The following is a 15,557-nucleotide window of genomic DNA, read 5'->3' as shown; positions in this document are numbered from 1 at the left end:
TTTATCAAAGTCTTCACCTAGTGCAAACCTGAAGAAAACACAAATTTTTGCACATGAATTTTGCACATGAAGTTTGGCCAAATTCGTAGAACCCAAACATCCACAGGTTGGCTCATCACTACTCATGAACTGTGTCCTAATGATTTATCTAGCCATTCAGTACTCTACTGATGAGGGGCAAGGAGATGGGCACCCTAAGTATCATTGTGTTGAATATTAGATGTCTAAAAGCGATTACACATTAGAGAAGGGAATACACTGTCACATTCTATTCTATTCTAGATAACCATAGTATTGCATCCTTAAAACCTTTGTGGCAGGAGGATGACTGAAAGGTAATTATTAGCTTACATTTATTGTTGATAACCATATACATTACTTAGTTTTATTGCCCATGCCTAAATGTGATTGGAGAATTTAGACTCGGGAGCACTTCATTGGATGTAACAAGCTGTATAAATAGTGGCACATAGGGATTCAGAAAAGATAACTTCTATATTACAAGAACCTCTGAGCTGGTAAGATGGTTTTCTCAAGTTGAGTTGACAAGAGGCAGATTTGTTGCAGAAAATCCTGTCACTGTTCCAACCAATTTAAATCAGACTTATTGAATACCATACACATGGTACGAAAAATCAGATGTATGGAAAGGATTTTGTGGAATAGACATGTCTGCTATAAATTTGCCAGGTGTGAATGGGACGTTCATTCAGTGGTCTTAACTAAAACGTACCTGTCAGCACGGCTGCTGACAAATCAATGGCAAAATTCCCTCCTTTTTCGGGTCTCAAAGGATATGAACGGGCAATGAGACTGTAAGAGCACCCCTTTAGATTTAGCATGGGAATTGCGCACTTTACTGTCACGCTGCAAGTTCACATCCATGGAGACCTGAATTTCCAGAAGAGAGAAATTTTCGGTTGAACCAGCAGCAGCTGTGCTGCCAGGTACACTTTATGAGCTTATTCACATGATTGTTTTTTCTGTTAAAGAAATAGGGGCACTGTGAAGGCACTATGATTAGGAGGCATTTCTGGGTAAAACAGGACAAGGTTTAATATGTCTCATGATTGGGTTTGTAAGGGTTGAAATTCTACAAATAACAATCTTGTCTGTATCTTGTCTCTATAATTTATCATATGATATGTACATATAGTTATATGCGCATAATCCAAGATACTTTTTCTTTTCTTCTAATCTTTCTTTTACACCCTACAGAAACTGATCAGGAAAAATGTTGGTACACAGCCTCCTTATCATCTTTCTGGCACTTGCTGGAGTGAACTGTAGTAAGTATTTTTTATTTTTACTTATAATGACAAAGTTTGCTTAATATATTATTATATTGTATTGTATTAATATATTGACATATGAGCTTTACCTTTCCCCTTGTCAGTATGTTGGATAAATAATCCCAACCAGAACCATCTGGGTTCGAGGCCCTTCTGTATGGACCTAGCGCAGGTATTGGGGTGTCACTCTGGGCAGTTATACATTGGGTTAAAGACAATATGAAGGTCATCTACGATCGCAGCAATGAGACTAAACATAGACCTACTTCAATGTGGGGAGAGCAAAGTCTGTTTTTTAATGTATCTCCTCCTTGTTGCAGCTACAGAAACACAATCCAATGTGCAATTGCCCACAATGACACCACAATACCTGTGCTAAGTCCATACAGAAGGGCCTCAATCTTAGATGGTTTTGCTTGGAATCATCTATCTCTATTGTTCCCTCTGGCTTGGAGTCGAGAGTACCCTTAAGAAAACTGTGGTGGAGGAGGTGTATATATGCCCTCTATAATGTTGTGCCTATATATCTATATAGGTCTATTGTTTTATTGACTGACTAAGATTTACTACACCAAAAGGCGCCCTCGTCTCTTTTTTTCTTCTTGCCAGTAGGGTAATATACAGTCACCGCTGACTGAACAGCAGCAGAATGTTTATTGACACATCCTATTGACAAGAAGAATGGTCAAAGTCAAACTCGTATGTGATTTCAATCCTGCATTTCCAGGAATGGCACAACAACTTAAAGTGACTCCCAGATTGGAACATGAGCCAGGCACAGTGATGAGCACCATAAAACTCCATGATAAAAGTCATACTTTACAATAGCAAATCTGTATCATTCAGAGGTCAAGGAATCTCACCAGACAAACAGAGTCGGGAGAGAGGTCTCTCCCCGTATCCATTGTGGCACAGTGAATGTCTGCGCAGATAATAAGATAGACATCAGCCTCATTCTCTGACAGAGCCCGTGCTAGAATGTGAATGAACGGTGAATGAATGTGAAAGAGCAGGATATTACTATGGTGCTGTAACAGGTTGGCATCTCTGTATACTGATGAGATTCCCAGCAATCTGCTAAAAGCAACAAGTATTTAGAGAGGTTATTTCTTCTTTCTTCCAAAATATCTTAAGGTGGCGTGTAGCATTGCAACCTTCTTCAATGGACTTAAACTGCATACTTTACATACTGGCCTTACTGCAATTATTGCACCACATAAAAGCTATATATTTAGAGATGAGCGAACCGGGTTCGGGTTCGAGTCTATCCGAACCTGATCGTTCGGCATTTGATTAGCTGGGGCTGCTGAAGTTGGGTAAAGCTCTAAGGTTGTCTGGAAAACATGGATACAGCCAATGACTATATCCATGTTTTCCAAATACACTTAGGGCTTTATCCAACTTCAGCAGCCACCGCTAATCAAATGCCGAAAGTTCGGGTTCGGATCGACTCGAGCATGCTCGAGTTTCGCTCATCTCTATATATATTCTCCCTTGATTTCCTCATACTGCCATCACTCCCATCCGTACCCGCTCCTATAGGGCCATACAATTTAACTTCCCTACATTGTGAAAAACTTGTTTCCTATTTTGTTGTTAGAAATAAACATGTTTACATAGGAAAATGGTAAAGTTCTCAACAACTATTACTTTTACATGATGTGATCCATTCCCGTGTTCTTAGATTGCGGATATCCTAGTGTTGGAGCAGACTACAGAAGTTGCAAAGAAATCAAGAACTCTATTACATATGCTAAAGGTGAGATATATCTACTTAAAAGTCATTGAATGCTTTATTTTCTCATAGACTAAAATATGGATAACACTACCAGGTAGAGCTGGGCGATATGGCCAAAAAAATAAAATCTCGATTTTTTTTTTTTTTAGAAATCTGGATGATTCTCGATTTAAATCTCGATTTTTTTATATTTTTTTTTGCTAACTAAACAAAATATTTCTCACAGCGTCAGATACTATTTTAATGATGTTTGAGACAACAACTGTATTGCTTCCCAGTGTAACAGTGCTCCCCTGTGACTGAGGGGGACTGACAGGGACTGGGGCAGCTGGGGATGACTGACGAGGACTGGGGCAGCTGGGGATGATTGACGGGGACTGGGGCAGCTGGGGATGACTGACGGGGACTGGGGATGACTGACAGGTACTGGAGATGACTGACGGGTACTGGAGATGACTGAGGGGACAGGGGCAGCTGGGGGTGACTTTGGGGTACTGGAAATGACTGAGGGAGCGCTGGGGGTGACAGAGGGTGGACTGCAGATGACTGGGGCAGCTGGGTGTGACTGGGGGGACTGGAGATGACTGGGGGGGACTGGGAAAGCTGGGGATGACTGGAGATGACTGGGGGGGACTGGTGCAACTGGGGGTGACTGGAAGGGGACCGAGGGGGGGCTGGAGGTGACTGAGGGGGGGCTGGAGGTGACTGGAGCAGGAGTGCACATAGCCCTCCTTCTCTCACCCCGGCACATAGCGCCCTGCAGTCCTTGCTGTCTCCTCCAGAGACCGGGGAGCTGTAACTGTGGCTGACAGGGGAGCGGGACGCTGTGCTGGAGGCCGCCCGTGCCGCATCACCCCGGACTGGCCGCCCCTCTCGGCCCCGCACCGCCCCTCTCCGGACTGCCGGCCCGCCCTGCACCTCACAGCAGCGCTCGACAGCCCCATACTGCCCCTCTCCCGGCCGTCCGGCCCGCCTGCAATGATTTTTTGAAAATCGAATTTACGATTTTCACAAAAAATCTAATCGATTCAAACACTCTGGGCGAATTAATCGAATTAATTCGATTAATCGCCCAGCCCTACTACCAGGTATAAATATAATTTCCTTTATGTGTATGCAAAATATAGAATACAAAGATATGTACAAGTGTATTATAAACATTACCTGCTCTGTATACAACCCATCTGTATTTGCAATTAGATGGAATATACACACTGACCACAGAGAATGGACAGAAGTATCAGACCTACTGTGACATGACAACCAATGGTGGGGGTTGGACCTTGGTGGCCAGTATCCATGAAAACAACATGAATGGTAAATGTACAGTGGGAGATCGCTGGTCCAGCCAAGAAGGAAGCCACAGCAATAACCCAAAAGGTGATGACAACTGGTCTAACTTTGCTACATTCGGCCTACCTGAGGGAGCTACCAGTGATGATTATAAGGTACTTATTGTAAATATAGGACATGGGAGTCGAAGGGCTCATACACACAACATAGATCCTAGGTGGAGATGGTTCATACTCTTTCTAAAATCTTTCTAGAAGAAAAAAAAACTGTTAAGGTCGTATTCTTCTTTAGTTGGTGTCATGTCCATGCCGGATAAGACATGAGTGCCATCCTCTAGGGTGAAGTCACAACGCTGACCTTTTGCCTATTTCTCACTATGCATTCTCTTTCTGACTTTGTACCTCACTGCCTTCTTGGTTCTTACTTCTGCCTGTTTTTGTGACTACGCCTTTGTCTGCTGTCATTGTACTGTTTGCCCTCTGCTGCCTGTCTGACCATTCTGTTCCGTTTCGTGTATTTTGCCTGTCTTTTATCTGTCCCTGTTTTTGTATTGGTTTTGCACTTATTTCCGAACAGGGACTGTCGCCCAGTTGTGGACAGTTGTTAAAGGGAATCTGTCACTAGGTTTATGCTGCCTTAAATGAGGGCAGCATAAACTAGTGATAGAAATTGATAGAAATTCTGAACAGATTGGTTTATTACTTACTGTACATCATTCTGTTCAGCAGTTCTCTTAATATGTAGGAGAAAAGGATTCTTTCCACACCCCTCCCCCCACCCTCCAGCTGCTGATTGACAGTCTACTGCCTATAAACAGCATGGATAGATAACTGCCAATTAGCAGCTGGTGGGCGGAGTTTTGTGCTTCTCATAATGGAGAGGACTACTTATTGTCCATGTTATTCAGGGCTGCAGAAACCTGCTGTCTCTGATCCTCTTTAAGGACCTGCTCTGCAAGTTGGCAGGGACAGTGTGTGTGGAACTAGCTTTAGGGTCCACTTGTCCTGTTCCTTTGTCCTTCTGGACCCTGACAGCTGGTCTCTAAGAGATCAGTAATCCTTTTACTATGGTTGTCTACTAGGCATTGCTTCTGCCTAGCCCGAATCCTACTCCACACTGAAGAGGAACAACACCCCCAAAACAGCTGTGTGTGGATGGATATTTATCATTGCTATTTCTCTTGTATCCTTAGACTTATAAATTGAGTTGAATATTGACTGAAAGGACCATATAATATTTGGTTTTTGGTGGTCTCCTTACAGGAGCCACCCCTTGGCTAGATCCTGGACAGATATCTGACTAGTCCTGTGTTTTGAGACTCTTAGGCTGCATTCACACATTCCGTGTTCCGCATGGAACATGGACGTGGAATGCATGTAATGGACTTCGCCCCCCGCCCGGGCAGCATCTGTAATTAAATGATGGGAGCAGGGGAACTGTATGCACATGTGCCGTGCTGTAATGCATCAGACGTGTATCGCTGTCATTACAGTGCTGCGCATATGAATACAGTTCCCCTGCTCCCATCATTTAATTACAGATGCTGCCCGGGCGGGGGGAGAAGTCCGTTACATGCATTTCACGTCCATGTTCCGTGCTAGCATCTTATAACAGATGCTGCCCGAGCGGGGGGAGAAGTCGGTTACATGCATTTCACGTCCGTGTTCCGTGCGGAACATGGAACATGTGAATGCAGCCTTAAATGAGGCTCCACTGACTCTTTTTGCACATAATATGGGTAGATTATCTAAATTCACTGATCAATCACTTCTGATCTGTCAAACAATTATCTGCCATTGGCCATGTATGATCTTGTGGAATATTGTATGTGGGACAGATGGCTGATTAAAGCAAAGGGCAGTGGGAAAAATCAATTGATTTATTGAGCCATGCAACAGGTTCTGTAAACAACTACTGACCTAGGATCTAGACAAAACACCTCCACTTCAATATAGGTGACGGGAGAAGGTCCAGACAATAGGCAGCAATAAAATATATTAAAATGTATTTACATAGACACAACGTAGACATAAGACACAAAATGAAACTTGAGAAGCCGAAATGGCTTCAAAACGTGTTGTTTATGTAAATATATTTCATTGCTGCCTATTGTCTGGATCTGCACCCATCTCCTATGTTGGGGTAGAGGAGTTTTGTCGATTGTACTGATCCCTTGTTGAATTGCATGGAAGTAGCTGCGATCCACATTCTACTGCCCTTCTCAGAGCTGTGCCTCCTGTTCGCACAACAGACCCAGATGACAGTTCCCATATTTGCGCTACACCTATATGAATAGTCTGACCTATGCTATGGAGCAATGTTTTTTTCTTTATTGACCTTGGATCTAATGCCCCTATTCCACAGGTCGTTTAGAGGAGCAAACGAGCGCTCTCAGCGCTCGTTTGCTCCTCGTTCCCCGCTCGCTGCTGCCGCTATTCAACGCGGCTGCAGCGAGCAGGTGAGTGCGGAAGGGGGCGGCGGGGAGCTGTGGGGGGGCTGCCCGGGGGATCGCTGATCGTCCGGGCAGCCCATAGGATATAGCAGCGTCTGCTGCCGATGCTCCTATTCAACGGAGCGACGGCAGCAGATCGCTGCTATATCAGTCGCTTGTTTTTCAACATGTTGAAAAACAAGCGACTGCAACGATCAGCCGACATGAACAATGTCGGCTGATCGTTGCACTCTATTCCACCGGACGATTATCGTCCGTAGCGGTCGATATCGGCCGAATACGAACGATAATCATAGTAACATAGTAACATAGTAAACAAGGTTGAAAGAAGACAAGAGTCCATCAGGTTCAACCTAGGAGAATCCCACTGTGTCGATCCAGGAAGGCGAAAAACCCCCACGGGGCAGAAGACAACCGCCCCACCACATGGAGAAACTCCCCCCCTCCCCCCCCCTCCGACTGCAATGGCAACCAGAACAATCCCCGGATCAACGTATCACCAGAAATCTAATGCCCATAACTTGTTATATTATATTGTTCAAGAAAAGTATCAAGTCCTCCCTTGAACTTATTTAATGAATCGGCCATGACAACCTCATGTGGCAGAGAGTTCCACAGTCTTACCACTCGCACAGTGAAGAACCCGCGTCGATGCTGATGATGAAATCTTCTTTCCTCTAGACGTAGAGGATGCCCCCTTGTCATTGTTACAGACCTAGGAGTAAAAAGACCACTACAAAGATCTCTGTACTGTCCATTCATATATTTGTACATTGTGATCAGATCGCCCCTAAGACGTCTTTTTTCTAGCGTAAATAACCCCAAGCTTGATAACCTGTCTTGGTACTGTAACCCACCCATTCCCTTAATGACCTTTGTTGCCCTCCTCTGCACCCGCTCCAGTTCACCTATGTCCTTCTTATATACCGGTGCCCAAAACTGTACACAGTATTCCATATGTGGTCTGACCAGTGATTTATAAAGAGGCAAAACTATGTTCTCATCTTTAGCATCTATACCTCTTTTGATGCACCCCATTATTTTATTAGCCTTGGCAGCTGCTGCCTGGCACTGATCACTAAAGTTGAGTTTACTGTCCACCAATACCCCCAGGTCCTTTTCGGAAGTACTTTTACCCAGTGTTTTATTATTTAGCACATAACTGTACTTATTATTTCTATGGCCCAAATGCATAACCTTACATTTATCCACATTAAACTTCATTTGCCATTTCTCCGCCCAAGCCTCTAGCTTCTCCAAATCCCTCTGTAATATGATATTATCCTCCTCTGTACTGATTACTTTACCCAGTTTAGTATCATCTGCAAAAATGGAGATTCTACTCTGTAGCCCCTCTACAAGATCATTAATAAAAATATTAAAAAGAAGTGGACCCAACACTGACCCCTGAGGTACCCCACTAGTAACTAAAACCCAATCTGAATATTTTCCATCAATGACCACCCTCTGTTTTCTATCACACAACCAGTTACTTACCCATTTGCATACGTTTTCCCCGAGTCCCAGCATCCTCATTTTGTAGACCAACCTTTCATGCGGCACAGTATCAAATGCCTTTGAAAAGTCCAGATACACAACATCCACAGCCTCCCCCAGGTCCAGTCTATAACTTACCTCTTCATAGAAGCCGATCAGATTAGTCTGACAGGACCGATCCCTCATAAATCCATGCTGGTGCTGCGTCATAAGATTATTTTCATTAAGATACTCTAGTATAGCATCTCTTACAATCCCCTCAAATACTTTACCTACTATAGATGTTAGACTTACGGGCCTGTAGTTTCCAGGATCACTCCTTGACCCCTTCTTGAATATCGGTACCACATTAGCTATGCGCCAGTCCTGTGGAACAATCCCTGTCGTAATAGAATCTTTAAATATTAGGAATAACGGTCTGTCCAACACAGTATTTAATTCTTGCAAAACTCTAGGATGGATACCTTCTGGGCCCGGTGACTTATGGATTTTAATGTTTTTAAGGCGTTTCCCCACTTCTTGTTGTGTTAGGCAGGTGAGATTTATGGGAGGATTAACATTATCCCTAGTCATGTCGTCTGTTATGGGATTCTCCTCTGTGAATACAGTAGAGAAGAATGTATTTAGTAGACTGGCCTTTTCCTCTTCCCCCTCCACCATTACACCCAGATTATTTTTGAGGGGACCAACATTTTCGGTTTTAAGTCTCTTGTTATTTATATAGGTGAAGAACATTTTGGGATTTGTTTTACTTTCTGTGGCTATCCTTCTTTCTGTTGCTATTTTTGCTTCTTTTATTTGCGTTTTACACATTCTATTCTTCAGTCTATAGTTGCTCAATGCTTCCCCACTACCTTCTTGTTTTAGTTGTCTGAATGCTTGTTTCTTATCATTTATTGCACCCCTTACAGCTGAAGTTAACCACATTGGATTTCTCTTATTTCTACTACGTTTATTCCCATATGGTATGTGTAGTTCACACGATTTACCCAGGATGCTCTTAAATATGTCCCATTTCTCTTGTGTACTTTTATTTCTGAAGGCATTGTCCCAGTCTATGTTCCCAAGGTCCTCTCTTAGTTTTTGGAAATTAGCCTTCCTGAAATTTAATGTTTTTGTAGCCCCTCTACTAATAATTTTATTGAAGGATAATTGAAAACTTACTATGTTATGGTCACTATTACCTAGGTGACCCCCCACCTCTATTTTTGATATTCTGTCGGGCCTATTGGTTAAGATCAGGTCCAGAAGGGCCCCCCCTCTTGTTGGTTCCTCTACTAGTTGGGAAAGGTAATTATCTTTTACTATTTCCAAAAACACGCTTCCTTTCCTGGAGCTGCAGGTTTCTGCTTTCCAGTTTATATTTGGGTAGTTAAAGTCCCCCATAATAATGACTTCCCCCTGCTTCGCTGCCACATCTATTTGTCTTATAAGAAGATTTTCTGATTTTTCCACTATACTTGGAGGTTTATAACTCACTCCTATAAGAATTTTATTATTCTTCGTCCCTCCCCTTATTTCTACCCAAAGAGACTCCACATTATCATCACATATATCCTCCCGCAGAATAGGCTTAAGGCATGATTTAACATATAGACAGACCCCTCCCCCTTTCTTATTTTTACGGTCATTTCTGAATAGACTATAACCCTGGATATTAACAGCCCAGTCATAACTCTCATCCAGCCATGTCTCGCTTATCCCCACTATATCATATTTCTCTTCAACCATTATGAGTTCTAATTCCTCAGCTTTATTAGTGAGGCTTCGAGCATTAGTATACATACATTTAATATATTTGTCCATATTCCCTTTCCTCTTGTCACTAGTGACTGTTCTAACCCCTCCCGCCGCTCCACCCCCAGTTCCATAATCTAGGCCCAGCTCTCCATCTACTCTGTCTTTACTTACTATATTGTAGTTGCCCTCCCCCCCGGTCCCTAGTTTAAACACTCCTCCAACCTCTTAGCCATCTTCTCCCCCAGCACGGCTGCACCCTCCCCATTGAGATGCAGCCCGTCTCTACCGTACAGCCTGTAACCGACCGAGAAGTCGGCCCAGTTCTCCATGAACCCAAACCCCTCTATCCTACACCAGCTCTTGAGCCACTTATTTACCTCCCTAATCTCCCGCTGTCTCTCAGGTGTGGCTCGTGGTACAGGTAATATTTCAGAGAATATCACCTTGGAGGTCCTAGTTTTTAGCTTCCTGCCTAAGTCCCTGAAATCGTTTTTAAGGACCCGCCACCTACCTCTAACTTTATCATTGGTGCCAATGTGCACCATGACTGCTGGGTCATCGCCAGCCCCTCCCAGTAATCTGTCAGCCCGATCCGCGATGTGACGAACTCGAGCGCCAGGAAGGCAACACACTGTTCGACGATCCCGGTCTTTGTGACAGATTGCCCTGTCTGTCCCCCTAATAATTGAGTCCCCCACTACCAGTACCTGCCTGGCCTGCCCTGAACTCCTGTTTCCCACCTTACTGGAGCAGACACCCCCCTGGCTTTCAGAGGCAGTGTCCTGCTGCAGCAATGCCACCCCTGAATCAACATCCCCCTCATCCGCCAATTTGGCAAACTTGTTGGGGTGTGCCAGATCAGGACTGGCCTCCCTCACACTCTTCCCTCTACCCCTTTTTCTCACTGTGACCCAACTAGCTGCCTCTTCCTCCTGTACCTCCATGCTATCACACTCTCCCCCATCTACCCCTTGGAGTGCTTGCTCAGTGAGCACCAGACCCCTTTCCAGTTTGCTAATGCATCTCAATCGTTGCAGCTGCTCATTTAGATCCAGGATCTGGGCTTCCAAACCAGCAACATGCACACATCTCCCACAATGGTATGCACCCTCGATCGGTTGTTCAAGGATTGCATACATCGCACAAGATGTACATTGGGCCGCATTGTCAAACATGGAGCTCATTTATATGGGGATATTATGTATAAAGAAAGAAAAAACAAACAAGCAACAAAAGCAGACAATGTGTTCAAAAGCAAATAAACAATTTGTTTTCCTCTAAAACTCCCCGAATCTAAAGTCCCAGAATATTAAAGTCCCACACTTGAGACAAAAACACACTTCAGATCTAAAACTCGCACGCTCCAAAACTCGCTCACAATACAATATAAAAGCACTTAGCTTGCAGAGTTTGTTGCTTCTGGCTCCTGTGTTGGAAGAGGTTCCGTTCCGTTCCGTAGGGCCTTAAGACATCAATGCTTGTTTACAGCTTGGCTCAGGGTGTGTAATAATGCCTTAAACTGTGAGGTGCCGTCTCCATGAATTGGAACTCTTTTTTCAGCACATCTTGTAGATACTTAATTGGATTAAGATCTCCGCAGATCCAGTTGAGGACATGTCAACAATAGAGACAAGCTATCCGAATTTAACATTCGTTACGAATGTTTCATTTGTTTTAGAACAGAATTTTTTGCAAAGTTCATAAGGATGGTGGCCACACAATTTAATACACATACAAACATTTTTTTTTAAAAAGAGAGCCTATGCTCACCTGTCAGCGCTCCCTCGGTGTCCTCCTACAGGTTTCCCACTGCTTGTGATGCAATATGCTCCCAAACATGTGGGGAGGAGACTATCAATTTTATTTAATGTATTCGTTCAAGTACTTTCGAGTATCGCGATATTTAAGCAAACACCATTCTATGGCAGGGCGGATTCCGCCTTCCGCCGAAAGAACTGACTTGTCAATTCTTTCTGATTAGCTCCTGATGAAGTGAGCGAAACGTGTGTCAGGCTGGTGGGCTGAACGGGGGTAAGATCTCAGTGTTGGTTTGTTTTTCACTTGTGTGGTTGCATAGGAATTGCAATCTGTAGGGCCTTACTTGTGGTGCTCTATTCATTACCTGGCTGGCTGCTGAGGGGTTACAAACAGTCTCTCCTCCATTATACTATATCATATTACACTACATCCATGCTGTCACTGCATTGCAGGTTAAACACTTGTCATTGCTATAATTTCAGTGACCACCAGATGGTAGTGTTGCAATTGGTATACATAATATTGCAGCACTTATAATTTCTAATTTTATATTGATTTACCACACTGAGATCTTTCTCCCCCTCTGACCTTGTGTTATCTGTGTCTTTTCCCATGAAATTCCCTAGTTTTTATCAATTTTTTGTACATGTAAATAAAGGACTTTGTTATACTTCTAAATAATTGTGAAATTTTTTCGGTTTTCTATATGGTTTTGTTGCACTGTATGTTGTTTAGGCAGGGCTTTCTTTTGGGTTGTCTTTCGGTGGACAGCGGAATCGTCTCGGCCATAGAAGGGTGTCTGTGGAGCCGTCGGAGAGAAGCGCGGCCGTGAGCGGGTACGAGTGACAGAATCCGCCGGAACTTATCTGTACGGATTCCTTAGTGTGAACCCACCCATACATTGCATTTTTTCTTTCTAATTTTTGTATATTTTAACCCTTGAAGGGACGTGTAAATGAGATATACAAAAATAAGAGTTAGTATTTAAACAGTTTCAGAGCTTCTGGCATCATAATGAACATGCTGTGTCAGTACACAATTAGTTTTCTGCATGATAGCTTTCCGATTGCTTTCTCATCCACCAGCTTTTTTTGTGTGTATTTACTTATGATGACATGTTTTTGTTCCAGTGTTGCTGTTTTTAATTTCCAACAGCAAGATTGCATTGAAAACATACTTTTTAGTGCAGTTTATTTCAGGTTTGGTTCGGACAAGCACAAGCTTTGCCTCAAGGTTTAACGAACCTGCTGAACCAAACTTTTGAAAAGTTTGCTTATCTCTACTCAACAACTTTAACTCTTTCTGATGTTCCTCAATGTAAGTTTACAGTGTGAGGCTATGTTCACACAACGTAAGTATCCTATTAATCACGGCCATTGTTGCTGATTTGCAACAAAGGGCATGAACTTACGTTTTGCTGCCCTCTATGGAATCCCGTCCGGAGCGTATACACGCACAGTATATGCTCAGGCCGGGATTGCTAGCAGGCCGCAAAAAAGTGACATGTCAGCTTTCTGCGGCCACTATTCAATGAATAGGGCCGCAGAAAACCCTGTTATTTCACACAATGGTGCGAGCGGCTCCGGTGGCTTGCTCCATTATGTGCAGTGGGGAGTTCTGATGCGGGCGCGCACAGATGCACACGCATCAGAACTCGGCGGCGCTAAACATCATCTGGACGGTACTGCAGTACCGCCCGGGATGATCCTTTTTGAAACCAGCCACTCCACGACCTGACCAGGTCATGGAATGGCCGGTCTCTTATAGGGTGTGAATATAGTCTAACAATATATTTATCACATTGAAAGATACCCCTTCCATAACACCATTACTATTACAGGGCATATAGGTAAGTGGTACATATCAAGTTAGATCTACATGAATGACAGGACAGTGGTTTATCAGCAGAACTTCACTTACATATGATTAAATAATGTGCACACTATGCCCAGTATAAAAACTTCACAGGAGCCCCATATTTTATTTAGACTCATAATCCTTTATCACTATTATATGTTAAATACATTGTAAAATAATAATTATCCTGCATACAAATCCTGTTAGAAACACAAACAATGTCTACTTCCCAATCTGCTTCTAGAATCCAGGATATTACGATATTTCTGCAAAAGACTTGGGGTTATGGCATGTTCCCAACAAGACCCCCTTGCCTAAGTGGAGAGATAATGCTATCCTAAGATACCGCACAAACAACGGCTTCTTTTCCCACGAAGGGGGTAACCTCTTTCACCTATATAGAGTAAGTAATGCCCATATTCCTGTTAATGATGTCTGTTCTAACGTTTAGTTGTGCTTATTTCTTACTATCTTAAAAGGAATTTGTCAGCATTTTTACAGTATTTTGCATGTCAATTTTGTTTGTGTTCTTTGTGGTGTTCTTAGAAATATACACGACGGTTTGCCCAGGGTCTTTCACATGCCTGGCAAGTTTAAGGTCAAAATTATCAGTATAAGAGATATAATTCTTAACATTTGTTTGATTTTTTTTTCCGAAGATATACCCTGTGATGTACAATGCTGGAAGCTGCCTTACAAATAATGGACCTGCTTTCCCTGTTGTGTATGACTTTGGCAGTGCTGAGAAGACAAAATCATACTATTCACCAGATGGACAGAGTATATTAATGTTCAATTGTACAGTAATATGACAGTAATTATATTCATAGATATGAACATTACACTAACCAACCATTGTGGATCTCTATGCAGGAGAGTTCACTCCCGGCTATGTCCAGTTCCGGGTTATAAATAATGAAAAAGCTTCCCTGGCTCTATGTGCAGGTGTGAAGGTGACAGGATGCAATGCAGAACATGTAAGTATCAATAATGCTTCATCCAGAGCTTCTTAGTATGAAATTACAGCTTATGGGGCACATTTATTAATGTTGCTTCTTTTTTTTTTTTTATATTTTGCCCATTTCCCACCACTGGATTTATCAAGAGGTCCTTGCCTCTTGATAAATCCAGTGTAGAAGAGGCTGCTGCACAACAGGCTAAAAATTAGGGGCACAAAAATTGAAAAGTTTTGCGCATGGGGAGGACTCATCTCCCTGCGCACAATGCCATGCCTCCTCCCCGCCTATATGGCGTACAAGGTACAAACGTGAAAAGGCGCACAGGTCCTTGTGCAAGAATTTGTGCTTTTTCTTAAGTTTGTGCTAGGCGCAGACTTTGATAAATGTGCCCCTATATCTGCAGACATCCAAACCATCTTAAACCCATACTGAACCATCTTTTATAACTTCGGTATATATATTTTGGGGATGAGCCATAATACAAGGGTGATAAAAACTGTAGTAGCCAGTTGTCTTATTTCTGATGTATACATTTGCAGCATTGTATTGGCGCCGGAGGCTACGTCCCAGAAGGAAACCCGAGACAGTGTGGAGACTTTACATCTCTTGACTGGGATGGTTATGGAAGACATGCAGGTTTTAGTTCCAGCAAGGAGATGACTGAAGCAGCCGTCCTCCTCTTTTATCGTTAAATTATAGGTTTTTATTACATTAAAGACACACACATAATAATTGAAAGTAGTGCAAAATAATTGCTAAAAATGTTATTAATGTAAAACAATAAAGCAAATGCATATGGACTAGATAATTGTGTGGATACACTAGCACTGACACACTAAAAAGATTTCAAATGTTGCTCACTGGTCTATGGAACTCTGGCTTGGCGGGAACTTCTGCAGACTTTTCCTGCGCTTCTGCGTGCTGCTCTTTTGAAACAATGACACAGTAGAATGGCTGACTGCGCAGTTCAA

The 15,557-nt window shown here is 43.0% G+C and overlaps 1 protein-coding gene across 1 annotated transcript; it reads left to right on the top strand.

Moving 5' to 3' along the window:
* The first annotated feature begins 1,216 nt into the window (after nt 1-1,216).
* Nucleotides 1,217-15,325, top strand: LOC138798579 (intelectin-1-like). The gene is made up of 7 exons (XM_069979096.1): nt 1,217-1,289; nt 2,977-3,051; nt 4,231-4,478; nt 13,872-14,030; nt 14,287-14,407; nt 14,501-14,604; nt 15,126-15,325. The coding sequence occupies exons 1-7, from the start codon at nt 1,235-1,237 to the stop codon at nt 15,276-15,278; spliced, it is 915 nt and encodes a 304-aa protein (XP_069835197.1). The 5' UTR covers nt 1,217-1,234; the 3' UTR covers nt 15,279-15,325.
* Nucleotides 15,326-15,557: the final 232 nt, after the last annotated feature.

This window comes from Dendropsophus ebraccatus, chromosome 8 (assembly GCF_027789765.1).
Source record: "Dendropsophus ebraccatus isolate aDenEbr1 chromosome 8, aDenEbr1.pat, whole genome shotgun sequence".
In the NCBI taxonomy this organism is placed as follows: Eukaryota; Metazoa; Chordata; class Amphibia; order Anura; family Hylidae; genus Dendropsophus; species Dendropsophus ebraccatus.
This window is presented reverse-complemented; position numbering and strand designations above follow the sequence as displayed.